Source organism: Schistocerca americana, chromosome 1 (genome assembly GCF_021461395.2).
Source record: "Schistocerca americana isolate TAMUIC-IGC-003095 chromosome 1, iqSchAmer2.1, whole genome shotgun sequence".
In the NCBI taxonomy this organism is placed as follows: Eukaryota; Metazoa; Arthropoda; class Insecta; order Orthoptera; family Acrididae; genus Schistocerca; species Schistocerca americana.
In genome coordinates this window covers 349,037,157-349,050,855 of record NC_060119.1, presented here as the reverse complement: position 1 = coordinate 349,050,855, position 13,699 = coordinate 349,037,157, and the positions used below count along the sequence as shown (strand labels likewise).

The 13,699-nt window shown below is 43.5% G+C and overlaps 1 protein-coding gene across 1 annotated transcript in view; it reads right to left on the bottom strand.

The window, feature by feature from the left end:
- The window catches only part of LOC124624188 (salivary glue protein Sgs-3-like), a 43,402-nt gene extending 34,437 nt beyond the window's left edge, over window positions 1-8,965 (bottom strand). The window contains exon 1 of the mRNA XM_047149091.1: window positions 8,848-8,965. Within this exon, the coding sequence (XP_047005047.1) occupies window positions 8,848-8,871 (24 nt within the window). The 5' untranslated portion in view covers window positions 8,872-8,965. The remainder of the gene's footprint in view (window positions 1-8,847) is intronic.
- Window positions 8,966-13,699: the final 4,734 nt, after the last annotated feature.

The window sequence follows — 13,699 nt, the reverse complement described above, 5'->3', positions numbered from 1 at the left end:
TATCATAATAGACCTCTGCAGATGGATATGACGGAGAATGGCCTACCTACAGTCTAAAGTTTGTTTTCCACAATGAGCGGGGATGATACAGCAAGGATTGCAAAATATTTTCACTACATTAAAATCTTTTGTTCTTATAGTTTCTCACGTTTCCTGTTCGTCCCAGCCCACGTAAGAGAGACATAAATAGGGTCTTAACGACGCTATGTCTAGACAACGAGGGTAGAGAACATGTAAATAAGATATAATAATAGATACTAGCTGAGCTTATGGAATGTCCTCTATTTTTCTAATGCGTCTTTTTACATTGCAGCCAGATCCGGATGGAGCTGTTTATCTCGACAGCCTCTTATGCGTGTCTCTATAAAAAGTGCGTTTAATTCCCTCCCATCGTTTCATTCAATAGTTATCCGTCGTAACACAGCACTGCACTAGCGTTCGCTGTAGTGCAGCTTCAGGAAACAGATACTCATCGGACACGTCCAGCGTGAATTGGAGAACTCGGAAGAAGCCACTGCAAACAGACGCGGTCACAAATTCCCAGTTGACCTGGCGAGGAATGAGATCACAGTTTTTTGCGAGCCTCAACGATACAGATAGCCGCACCGTAGGTGCAACAACAGCGGAGGGGTATCTGTTGAGAGGCCAGACAAACGTGTGGTTCCTGAAGAGAGGCAACAGCCTTTTCAGTAGTTGCAGGGGCAACAGTCTGGATGATTGACTGATCTGGCCTTGAAACACTAGCCAAAACGGCCTTGCTGTGCTGGTACTGCGAACGACTGAAAGCAAGGGGAAACTACAGCCGTAATTTTTCCCGAGGGCATGCAGCTTTACTGTATGATTAAATGATGATGGCGTCCTCTTGGGTAAAATATTCTGGAGGTAAAATAGTCCCCCATTCGGATCTCCGGGCGGGGACTACTCAAGAGGACGTCGTCATCAGGAGAAAGAAAACTGACGTTCTACGGATCGGAGCGTAGAATGTCAGGCCTTGATCGGGCATGTAGGTTAGAAAATTTAAAAAGGAAAATGAATAGGTTAAAGTTAGATATAATGGGAATTAGTGAAGTTCGGTCGCAGGGGAACAAGACTTTTGGTCAGGTGAATACAGGGTTATAAATACAAAATCAAATAGGGGTAACGCAGGAGAAGCTTTGGTAATGAATAGGAAAATAGGAGTGCGGGTAAGCTACTACAAACAGCATAGTGAACGCATTATTGTGGCCAAGATAGACACGAAGCCCACGCCTACAACAGTAGTACAAGTTTATATGCCAACTAGCTCTGCAGATGATGAAGAAATTGATAAATATATGAGATAAAAGAAATTATTCAGGTAGTGAAGGGAGACGAAAATTTAATAGTCATGGGTGACTGGAATTCGTCAGCAGGAAAAGAAAGAGAAGGAAACGTAGTGGGTGAATATGGATTGGGGCTAAGAAATGAAAGAGGAAGCCGCCTGGTAGAATTTTGCACAGAGCATAGCTTAATCATAGCTAACACTTGGTTCAAGAATCATGAAAGAAGGTTGTATACATGGAAGAACCCTGGAGATACTAGAAGGTTTCAGATAGATTATATAATGGTAAGACAGAGATTTAGGAACCAGGTTTTAAATTGTAGGACATTTCCAGGGGCAGCTGTGGACTCTGACCACAATCTATTGGTTAAGAACTGTAGATTAAAACTGAAGAAACTGCAAAAAGGTGGGAATTTAAGGAGATGGGACCTGGATAAACTGACAGAACCAGAGGTTGTACAGAGTTTCAGGGAGAGCATAAGGGAACAATTGACAAGAATGGGGGAAAGAAATACAGCAGAAGAAGAATGGGTAGCTTTGAGGGATGGAATAGTGAAGGCAGCAGAGGATGTAGTAGGTAAAAACACGAGGGCTAGTAGAAATCCATGGGTAACAGAAGAGATAATGAATTTAATTGATGAAAGGAGAAAATGCAAAAATGCAGTAAATGAAGCGGGCAAAAAGGAATACAAACGTCTCAAAAATGAGATCGACAGGAAGTGCAAAATGGCTAAGCAGGAATGGCTAGAGGACAAATTTAAGGATGTAGAGGCTTATCTCACGAGGGGTAGGATAGATACTGCCTACAGGAAAATTAGAGAGACCTTTGGATAAAAGAGAACCACTTGCATGAATATCAAGAACTCAGATGGAAACCAAATTCTAAGCAAAGAAGGGAAAGCAGAAAGGTGGAAGGAGTATATAGAGGGTCTATGCAGGGCCGATGTTCTTGAGGACAATATTATGGAAATGGAAGAGGATGTAGATGAAGATGAAATGGGAGATACGATACTGACAGAGCAATGAAAGACCTAAGTCAAAACAAGGCCCCGGGAGTAGACAACATTCCATTAGAACTACTGATAGCCTTGGGAGAGCCAGTGCTGACAAAACTCTACCATCTGGTGAGCAAAATGTATGAGACAGGCTAAATTCCCTGAGACTTCATGAAGAATCTAATAATTCCAATCTCAAAGAAAGCACGTGTTGACAGGTGTAAAAATTACCGAACTATCAGTTTAATAAGTCACAGCTGCAAAATACTAACGCGAATTCTTTAGAGACGAATGGAAAAACTGATAGAAGCCGACCTCGGGGAAGATCAGTTTGGATTCCGTAGAAATGTTGGAACACGTGAGGCAATACTGACACTACGACTTATCTTAGAAGAAAGATTAAGGAAAGGCAAACCTACGTTTCTAGCATTAGTAGACTTAAAGAAAGCTTTTGACAATGTTGATTGGAATACTCTCTTTCAAATCATGAAGGTGGCAGGGGTAAAATACAGGGAGCGAAAGGCTCTTTACAATTTGTACAGAAACCAGATGGTAGTTATAAGAGTCGAGGGAGCGTGGCGGCACAAACTCGCAGGAAATCGAGGAAGGAACCACTCGTGAGTTTCAAAGCGCTACCAGCACTTTAGCTAGCACAGTGATTGCGCTTAGGGAGTTAAAAAAATGGGGTACAGTGTTCGAACATCATCTTAAAAACCACACGCTTCCGTAGTCAGTGTAAACCGTCGCTTGACGAGATGTAAAGAGTGACGCCACGGGTCAGCGGGTGACTAAAATGAGAGCTGAATCACGCTGAGCCGTGTGGCAGTCCGATGGATGTGCCCGGGTTTAGGGAACACACCGATAAATTTGCCTACAGTCATGTGTAGTGGAGCCTCCCTGTGAGGCTTTCGTACTTACCAGGTGAACCTGTAACTAAAGGTGCTGATCTTCTTTAGATCTTCTCTATTTCCTCTAACAATCCTGTCTGGTACGGTTCCCAGACTGCCGAACACTATTCAAGTAGTGATCGAATGACTGTTTTATAAACTACTTCATTTGTTGACGGACTACGTTTCCAGAGCGTTCATCCAATGAATCTGTCTGGCATCTTCCGTACCCTTCGTTAATTTTACGTGGTTGTTCCACTTCAAATTGCTCCGTACGCATACTCCTAGGTACGAGAGACGTTCAATAAATAATGCAACACATTTATTTCTTCGAAAAATTTCGCTAACAAAAATGCGGAATTTGTTGCGCAACATCCTAGAATATTCTGGCTTCAGCCCCTTTAGTTTCATGAGTTCCGATAGGTGGTGGCGCTGTACGTAGCCTTCAAAATGGCATCTGTGACGGACGTGCGTTCCAAGCAGAACCGTCATTGAGTTTCTTTTGGCGGAATACCAGAGCATTTCAGATATTCATAGGCGCTTGCAGAATGTCTATGAAGACCTAGCAGTGAACAAGAACACGGTGAGTCGTTGAGCGAGGAGTCTGTCATGATCGCAACAAGGCCGCGCAAATCTTTTTGGAAAAAATGACATTTTGTCAATCTGCCCGATCCCCCGCGTGTCGGCCGTCCGCACACGGCTTAAGACTCCTGCAGTGTTGGACCTACGCACGCTCTCGTTCGAGGTCATGCAGAGCAACGAAGGACCATCTGTGCGGAGTTGCTTGCTCGGCACGAGGCTTATCGTAACAATATGCATCACTTCGGACCGGAAACAAAATAGCAATCTCCTTCGAAGAAAAAGTTCAGTTCCGCACTCTCCGCCGGTAAAGTCATGGCGGCCGTCTTGTGGGACTCCGAAGGTGTTATTCCGTTTGATATCGTCTCTCATGGTGCAACGATCAACTAGTAAGTGTTATTGTACTACCCTCAGGAATCTGAAAAAATGGTTCAAATGGCTCTGAGCACTATGGGACTTAACTTCTGAGGTCATCAGTCCCCTAGAACAGAACTACTTAAACCTAACTAACCTAAGGACACCACACACTCCCATGCCCGACGCAGGATTCGAACCTGCGACAGTAGCGGTCCTGCGGTTCCAGACTGTAGCGCCTAGAACCGCACGACCACCCCGGCCGGCCCAGCAATCTGAGGAAACCACTTTAGAATGTTCGTCGCCACAAGAATGCATACCAACTTCTCCTTCTCTGTGACAAAGTAAGGCCTCACACAAGTCTGCGCACCCGACAGAAGCTCACAGAACTCCAGTGGACTGTTCTTCCTCATCCACCATACCGCAAGGATTTCGCACCTTTAGACTTCCATCTGTTTCGCCCAATGAAGGGTGCACTCCGCTGGAAGCAGTAAAAGATTACGGCGAGGTTATTGACGCAGTGAGACGTTGGCTCCGACATCGACCAGTGGAGTGGTACCATGTGGGAACACGAGCCCTTTGAGTAAGGTGGCGTAAGGCTATCGCATAGAGTGCAGATTCTGTTCAAAAAAGCGTTTTGTAGCCAGAAGAATAGGGGAATAACAGGGTGTATTTGAATCATGAATAAAACTGAAAGATGTTACTTACCGAAGAACACCCCTCGTATTTTATGAAGGTAATTGCTTCCAGTGCTTGTTGTGCAGTTATATTACGTCGTGAAAATTAATGGTCCTATAATACTCCGCTGGGGCACGCCGAAGAGACTTTGTGTGAAGACTTCTTTCCGTTGAGAGTGATATGTTGTGTACTGTTTGCTAGAAATTCTCCCATCCGGTCACAAAGTTGGTACTATATAGCATATGCTCGTATTTCGTTCACTGGACAGCAGTGCACAACTGTATCGAACGCTTTCCGTAAGCCAAGGAACAGGGCGACAACCAAAGCGCCGGTGTCTGCTGCTTCCTGGGTCTCGTGGAAGAACAGAGCGAGCTGGGTTTCTCACGATTGTTGTTTACGGAACCATGTTGATTCCTACAAAGGAGATTTTCGGTCTGCAGAAATGTCATAATACGCGAGCTCAAAACGTTTCAAAATTCTATAACAGACTGACGTCAGAGATACATGCCTATAGTTTTGTGCGGCTGTTTGCTGACCCTTCATGAAAGCGGGAATGGTCTGCGCTTCATTTTCAATCATTTAGGAACGCCTCGCTCCCTTAGAGACATTGGCCCCGGAAGGGGCGTGCTAACCCGATCGGCTATACGAGCGGAAGGGAGAAAAGCACCTTCGTGAATTGTGTTTCATTCACTTCAGTCCAACAAAATCTTAACATGGCTATTTCTCTATGCAGAAATGAATACACCACAGAGAAAAAAGTGATACGATGGCTCAAGCAAGGAAGACAGAATAGTTTTGTAAATCTGAAAGACAATCCCATGCTTCTCCTTGGCTGTATCACGATCACTGTCATTTACTCCACCCGTTCAGCTGATTTCAGTGATGTGCTATTTTCGGCTACTACTGCCGTCGTCATAATTTTACGCCGTCACCCTGTGTGGGTGAATACAATGTGCGTGCCGGCCGCTGTGACCAACGGTTCTAGGAGGTTCAGTCCGGAACCGCGCTGCTGCTACGGTCGCAGGTTCGAATCCTGCCTCGGGCATGGATGCGTGTGATGTCCTTAGGTTAGTTAGGTTTAAGTCGTTCTAAGTCTCGGGGATGATGACCTCAGATGTTAAGTCCCATAGTGCTTACAGCCATTTGAATCATTTGAACAATCCGCGTCTTTCATTTTAAAATAGACCGACTGTCAATCCTAAGGGCCCGGGTTCGATTCCCAGGGACTGGGTGTTGTGTTGTCCCAATCATCATCGTTTCATCATTTCATCCCCATCTACGCGCAAGTCGACGAAGTGGCGTCAAATCGAAAGACTTGCACCAGGCGAGCGGTCTACCCGACGGGAGGCCCTCGTCACACGACATGATTATTATTTTAAAATACAACCGATGGCGTATCTGTTTTACTGCTCCCACGATCCCAAAAGGCGCAGATCCAACAAGGTCTTCACTCTCGATCCAGCGCCCCCCGAAAAGACCTTTTGGTAAAAGCGTTTATATTTTTACACACATAAATTCTCCCAGTCCCTCAGTTAACTTTCGGAGAATAAAGTAGAATGGTAACTATAAAGTTCGAAAATGACTAGAAAGTCTAGAAATTAGAAATTATGTATACTACAGGAAAGGTAAGTTGTGCATGTGGCCTGACCAGGTGCAGAGAACCTTCCAGTCGGGGAAAATCGCACATTCACAGGCTGAACATACCTGCGCTCAGCAACAAATTCGATACATTTCATTAGGCCATTGGTAGAACCAACAAGCCACAGGGGTAGAGTAAGGCAAGACGTAAAAGGAAAGTCTTCGATTAAAAGAACAATAACTTAAAGACTGACTTTCCCCAAAGCAGGCGAAAACGGCTGAAAGAAACAATCCCTATCCCCCACTGCCACATCAGTTTACTTGCTTGCATAGCCACACTGTCCGCCACGATAGCTGAATGGTCAGCGTGACGGACTACCGTCTTGAGGGGACCGAGTTCGATTCCCGGCTGGGCCGTTGATTTTTCTCCGCTCAGGTACTGTTGTCTTCATCATCATCTCATCCCCATCGGGCGCGCAGGTCGCCCAGTGTGGCGTCGAATGTAATAAGACCTGCACCAAGGCGGCCGAATCTGCCCCGTAAGGGGCCTCCCAGCCAATGACGCCAAACGCTCATTTCCATAGCCATAGTTTGCGGACATCTGTTCTCAATTGTTTCAAGTGAATTAATGATAATGGTGCGTGCACACTTCGATTTCACATCGTGTAAGATATGACGCTGTCAAATTTGGGAGACTTTGTTGCTATCATTGTTCTAAGTCACTTGCATGACACTGTATTTCTCAAATGTATTTTTCGGAGATGTATTTTCTTGGAAGTTATGCTACAGCGATAAAATAAGGTACTGATGTAAACAAATTATTTTATTATTACGTTAAAACTTTATACATATTTATTGTAACTGAACAATATATTATTATTGTATTAAAACGTTTTAAATTTTTATTGGTGTTATTATTAAATTCGTTGCAATCTGCAGCGCTTAAAGTGGCGGTTCTCTTTGGAAGGGGGGAAAGGGGGGATGGAAGAATGACAGTAACGAAAGTGACCCCTCCACCCTCTCCAAAACAGAAATCTGAATACGCGTTTGACACCCAAGGGCAAAAAAAACATAACTGTTAGCGTGTCAGACACTACCAGTAAAACCACGATTCTTTAAAAACAAATATAGAACAACTTCAAATTTCTGATTTCTTTGCGTATGAGTTAACGTGTTAACTGCCTTTAACGCATGAGAGCGAAAGAAGTTTAGGGAAGTTGAAAGTCGCTAAACGCTCTCAAATGGTTCAAATGGCTCTGAGCACTATGGGACTTAACATCTGAGGTCATCAGTCCCCTAGAACTTAGAACTACTTAAACCTAACTAACCTAAGGACATCACACACATCCATGCCCGAGGCAGGATTCGAACCTGCAACCTTAGCGGTCGCGCGGTTCCAGACTGAAGCACCTGGAACCGTTCGGCTACACGGTCTGGCAAACGCTCTTACTATGAAACACTGTGTGAGTAGGAACTGGGTAATTTGCGCTCCATTTTAATCAAAAGCTAGTTTCTCACACATCTCCGTGTTTATAACATCATTCGTCGTGAAATATGTATCGTACCATGTCATAATTTTATACGTACATTAAGTGGTGTAGGTGGACACTGTATGCTTACTGTGTTGCGAATGGGGTTAGTAGTAAAAACGCAATAAATTAAAATGTTATGCCTGATGTTGAAGTTTTACTGGACGCCGTTTTAAGGAAAAGCTAATTTTTCAGGTATCTAAATGTTTATTACGTCATACCTCCTGAATTATTGGCCGTACAATGATATAATTTAGCAGGTACATTCACTAGTATATGTGGATTCTGCCTGCACATTGGATTTCGAATAGAGTATGTAACAAAGAAGTAATAAATTAAAATGGTGTACATGATGCGGCAGTTTTTCACGCATCTCTGTACTGTAGGTCATACCTCGTCAATCACGTCTCGTACAATGATATATTTTTGTGGGTACATTCAGCGGCTTATTTCGACACAGTCTGCAAAAATTGTTGCGAATAGAGTTAGTGGTAAAGAAGTAATAAGGTAAAACGTTACGCTTGATGCTGAAGTTCGACTGCACGAAAAGCGAAAATGTAGTAAGCGATAAACTTCTTTTCCTTTCATCGTTTTGTGGAAGGTATCAGCGAGTAAAAATTTCGTAAAGGTTTGAAATTATGTTTAAACTTGGTTCATGGTCGCTAAGTGCTGTCATTGTCAAATACTTGCGCGCCGTCAGTTACGTTGCCTCAATACAAACACAGTTTTTAACTGTAATACTTGACTCATTCTGTTAAACTTTTAAGACAAGATTATAAGTCTGAATGAGTAGATTATGAAAGCATTTTAAATAATTAATTACGCGAAATATTCAAAATCGAATTTTTGTTGCCCCTACGTTGAAGCTGGTACCGGGTTCCAGGATAGCGTTTTAGTAATACAGATAGCGACGGTAAAACGAGTGCGATGTGCCGAGCGTTATTTACCGAGAGTGTGCCGTGGGGCAGCATGGCGACAAGTGCGGCGTCCGCGACGCGCACGTACACGTTGACGCGGCCGCTCTGGCGCTGGTCGTACACGTCGGCGGGCAGCGCGTGCGCATGCGCGGCCGCCAGCAGCGCCAGCAGCAGCGCGCCCAGGGCCTGCGTCGGTCTCCGCGGGTCGGCCATGACTGGCGCGCCTTCCGCTGCAGCCGCTGCTCCTGCGTGCTCCAGAGGCCACTGACCGCCGACTGCGAGGCACGCGCGTCGCCTGCTTACACTACTCCACTCTGCCTCTTTGTTTACGGTGTTCAAACGCCCCCTTTCTCATAGCGTGCAAGTCTGGCAAGCCTAAGGTTCTTACAAGGGAACCTCCCCATCGCACCCCCCTCAGATTTAGTTATAAGCTGGCACAGTGGATAGGCCTTGAAAAACTGAACACAGATCAATCGAGAAAACAGGAAGAAGTTGTGTGGAACTATGAAAAAAATAAGTAAAATATGCAAACTGAGTAGTCCATGCGCAACATAGGCAACATCAAGGAGAATGTGAGCTCAGGAACGCCGTGGTCCCGTAGTTAGCGAGAGCAGCTGCGGAGTGATAGGTCCAGGGTTCAAGTCTTCCTTCGAGTAAAAAGTTTAATTTTTTATTTTCAGACAATTATTATCTGTCCGTCCATCCGATGCGAGGTTTTCGGCACGTGAAATACTTTGTGAAAAGATTCTATGATTTTGCGAAGCTGCACAGGTACACAGCGCAGTATTGTTTACGTGATCGTGTGTCAATTATCAAAAGTCAGGCACTCGCACATAATCAACTTCGCTCTCCAAAATTCCAGGACATGTTCAGATGCTTGGACATATGCAGGATTTGACGGTCTACAGACGGAAAAATTTGAAAACGTTAAAAACGTATGTTTTGAAAGAGCACAGGGAAAACTGTGAAACTGTTGCATTCATTTGTTGCAGTTTATGTGACAAACTCTTATGTTTTCATCACTTTTTTGGGAGTGATTATCACATCCACAAGAAAATCTAAATCGGGCAAGGTAGAAGAATCTTTTTACCCATTCGCCAAGTGTACAAGTTAGGTGGGTCGACAATATATTCCTGTCATGTGACGCACATGCCGTCACCAGTGTCGTATAGAATACATCAGATGTGTTTTCCTGTGGAGGGATCGGTTGACCTATGACCTTGCGATCATATGTTTTCGGTTCCCATTGGAGAGGCACGTCCTTTAGTCTACTAATCGCACGGTTTTGCGGTGCGGTAGCAAAACACAGACACTAAACTTATTACAGCGAAGAGAGACGTCAATGAACGAACGGACAGATCATAATTTTGCGAAAATAAAGAAAGTAAACTTTTCACTCGAGGGAAGACTTAAACCCTGGACCTCTCACTCCGCAGCCGCTCTCCCTAACCACGGGACCACGGCGCTCCTTAGCTCACATGATCCTTAATGTTGCCTATCTTGCACATGGACTACTCAGTTTGTATATTTTGCTTATTTTTTTCATAGTTCCACACAACTTCTTCCTGTTCCTCGATTGATCTGTGTTCAGTTTTTCAAGGCCTATCCACTGTGCCAACTTATAGCTAAATCTGAGGGGGGTGCGATGGGGAGGTTCCCTTGTTAGCTCCATCTTCTTGAGGCGTAGCGCCTTATACCGATCCTGCCTTGGAGTTGGTTAAGTGGGACATGTCTCAGAGCTGGAGCGTGACACATGTTGACGCGAGACTGGACGCGCACGTAGTTTATGTATCAGCCGATAGAGGACAATATTGAATTGGGGATTGTGATTTTAGTTTCGATTGTGCCCACTAGAGTGCACTAAAGTAATTGAATGTTTTCAATAAACTGCTCTAGTATTTTCATAAAGTGCTATTATGTCTTTTTGTGTATGTAAAATGTTATAAATGTGTTTTAGCAGTATGAATGATGCGTGAGTGTGGTTTAAGTTTAATATGAAGATAATTGTTTAACGAGTTGTGTAGTAGGATTTAGTGTGGGAACATTTCGAAAAGTATGGATATGGACAATGGGGATTTTTGCAGAATAGATTTGTAAAGTAAGTTTATGGTAAAGGGAAAGTTAATTCAGGTGTAATTAACAATAGTAAATAACTTTATGCATAAGCAAACTTCAGCGTATTAGATAATTACGTCGGTAGAAAGTACAGTCGTTAGGTTTATTATTTTGCGATTGGTTATTGATGAAAAGCGCGACAGACGCGGGAGAATGTTGTTTTGCTATTGGCTGTTGAGTAAACTGACCAATAGTAAAGCAATATTCTTCGCGCACTTTTCTCTGGTGGTAGAGAAGACAGACTATCCTAGGGAGGAGTGGGAGCCTAGCCATGAAACAGTTCGGACGTGTGTAGTAGTAGTTCCGATGGAAACGATTAAGTTGCCCGACATAGCAGTGTTTCATACATCAAATGTGTGGTAAAGTGACGGCATTATTATTCCGATGAGCGTGTAGAAATTTCGGAATTTTTAAGTGAATTTTGTGACGAGAAAAGATTTATATTCTGCGTGGCGTATTGAGCAGGTCGGTGGCTAAAAACTGACTGCATTTGGAATTGACAGACTTAATATTTGGCGAGCATTCTCAATCAAAAACAATCAGTATTTTTGTAGCTATTACGTTTTCGGGAAATGCAACACCATAAACTTGCTAACGTGAGTGAAAGGGATTGTGAGTGACTGTGTTAAGACTAGCACCGGCTTGGCAGTGATACTTGTTCACCTATGTTTCAGAATATATTAATTCATTTCGTGAGAAAACTTTCTCCCGAAACGTGGATTAGTGACTTTAATTGTAGCCTGGTTCACGTCGAAGTACAGTAGGTTTCGCTCGGTTTCCCTACTGATGATATGCTGACACAATGTTCACAGGTAGGTGCAGGTACGTCGTAAAGGGACGGAAAGAACCGCGCCGCCGCATGTAGAACACGTATTCTGAGCTCAGATACGCTGCTGGGCAAAATTTAGCTTCGAAAATAGCTTTCACATGATGTGTCACTGACAAGTAACATACCTCTATGAAATTTGCCCCATATGCAGAAAGAATTGCTACAGTATAGTACAGAAGATAGCTGAGAAAAACAGAATGATACTTATGGTATATTGGTGATTTTTACTTATGGACCGTCTGACAGCAACTGAATAAAACACGATTTTAGTGCCGTTATTTTCTGGAAGGCATCATCAGCGGCCTGAAATATGTAGGCCTACATATGTATGCTATTTAATTTACATTTTGGTCACTGTACCTGTAGGTCATAAACAGTTCTGGTGGTTGGTATTTACTATTAAGTAGTAATGTTTTGAACTGTACTTACAGGTTGCGTGGACGATTTCCTACATATTGCGCTCCTGTTGCATTTTTGGTGTTGTTCTTCTTCTTATAAATGCCAATTTGCGGTTTATTCCCCACATTTCACAGCACTATGCACTGAACACCTGTTTCGATGCAATGTTTTGGTTTCTGTTGCCGACTGTGAGATGTTTTTGCCAAAGATCGAATGTTATTGCCAAACTTTCGAGTGTAATTATTGAAGTATCCTGTGATCTGTTCGTGTATGCATTTGTGTGTGTGTGTGTGTGCGTGTGTGTGTGTGTGTGTGTGTGTGTGTGTTTTCTTTGCTGTGTTTGTGTGTGTGTATGTCCAGAAGGCGAAGGAGGAAGAGTGTTTTTTTCCTGGTTCTGTGAGAGGAACGACTGCTTTCTTTCTTTTTTTATTGTGTAATATCTTTTATTAAGTGTAGTATGGAGCCTGTGCTGACCTGTGTTTATTCATTTATCACATGTTCGTTTTCAGCGATGGCTTTCTGAACGTGGAAGTTTTCTTACGTTTGTATAAGATGTTTGTCATGGTGGCTTATTCTCATTATTTTCACTTCTTGTTCCATGTTTGTAGGATGGTGGTTATGGTGTTTTAAATGTTCTGCAAATGTTGAATGGTTTGTTTCGTACTTCCAACACCTGGTATGTTCTTTTTATCGTGTTTTAAAACTCCTGCATGTCATACCTATGTATACTGCATCACAACTTTGATATTCAAGTTTATATACTCCTGATTGTTGGAATTTCTGCCTCTTGGTAGCTGGTTGGCTTAGGTGTGATTGGAGGGTTTGCCCAGGCTTGTATGCTATTTTGAAGCCCTGTCTCTTCAGGATATTTGCAACTCTGTGTGTTAGTTTATGTGAGTAGGTCACGGTGTACCATCTGGCTCTGTACATATTCCAGGCCACTGATGATGCCTTGCAGAAAATAAAGGCGAAACGCGAATGGCACTAAAATTGTGTTTTGTTCAGTTGCTGTCAGACGGTCCATAAGTAAAAATTATCAATATACCGTAATATTACACGCAACTGAGGAAAACATGACTACAAAAGTTGAAGAATGATACTTTTTCAAAGACAGTAATTACACAGAAGTCACCACGATTTACGATGAACACCTGATCGTTACAAAATGCTGGACATGGCTCTTAATACGGTGTGTGACCACCACAGACGGCAATACACGCTCTGGAAAGTTCTCCTACGCTAGCCACAACAGTGATAGAGTTCTTGTGGTATGGCGTCCCATTTCTCCACCAGGGTGGTTGAGGATGCTGGATGGTCGTTGGCGCATGTGGACGTGCTGCAATGCATACGGACGGGCTGCAGTACGCCTCTTCAACACACCCCACACGTGCCCCATTCGATTAAAGTTAGGGGTAAAGGGCAGGCCAATTCATTTGTCGAATATGTTCTCGTTCCAAGAGCCCTTGCACCTGCGCGGATCGACGCGATCGCACATTTTCATCTATAAAAATGAAGTCAGGGATGAAAGTATCCCTGAAA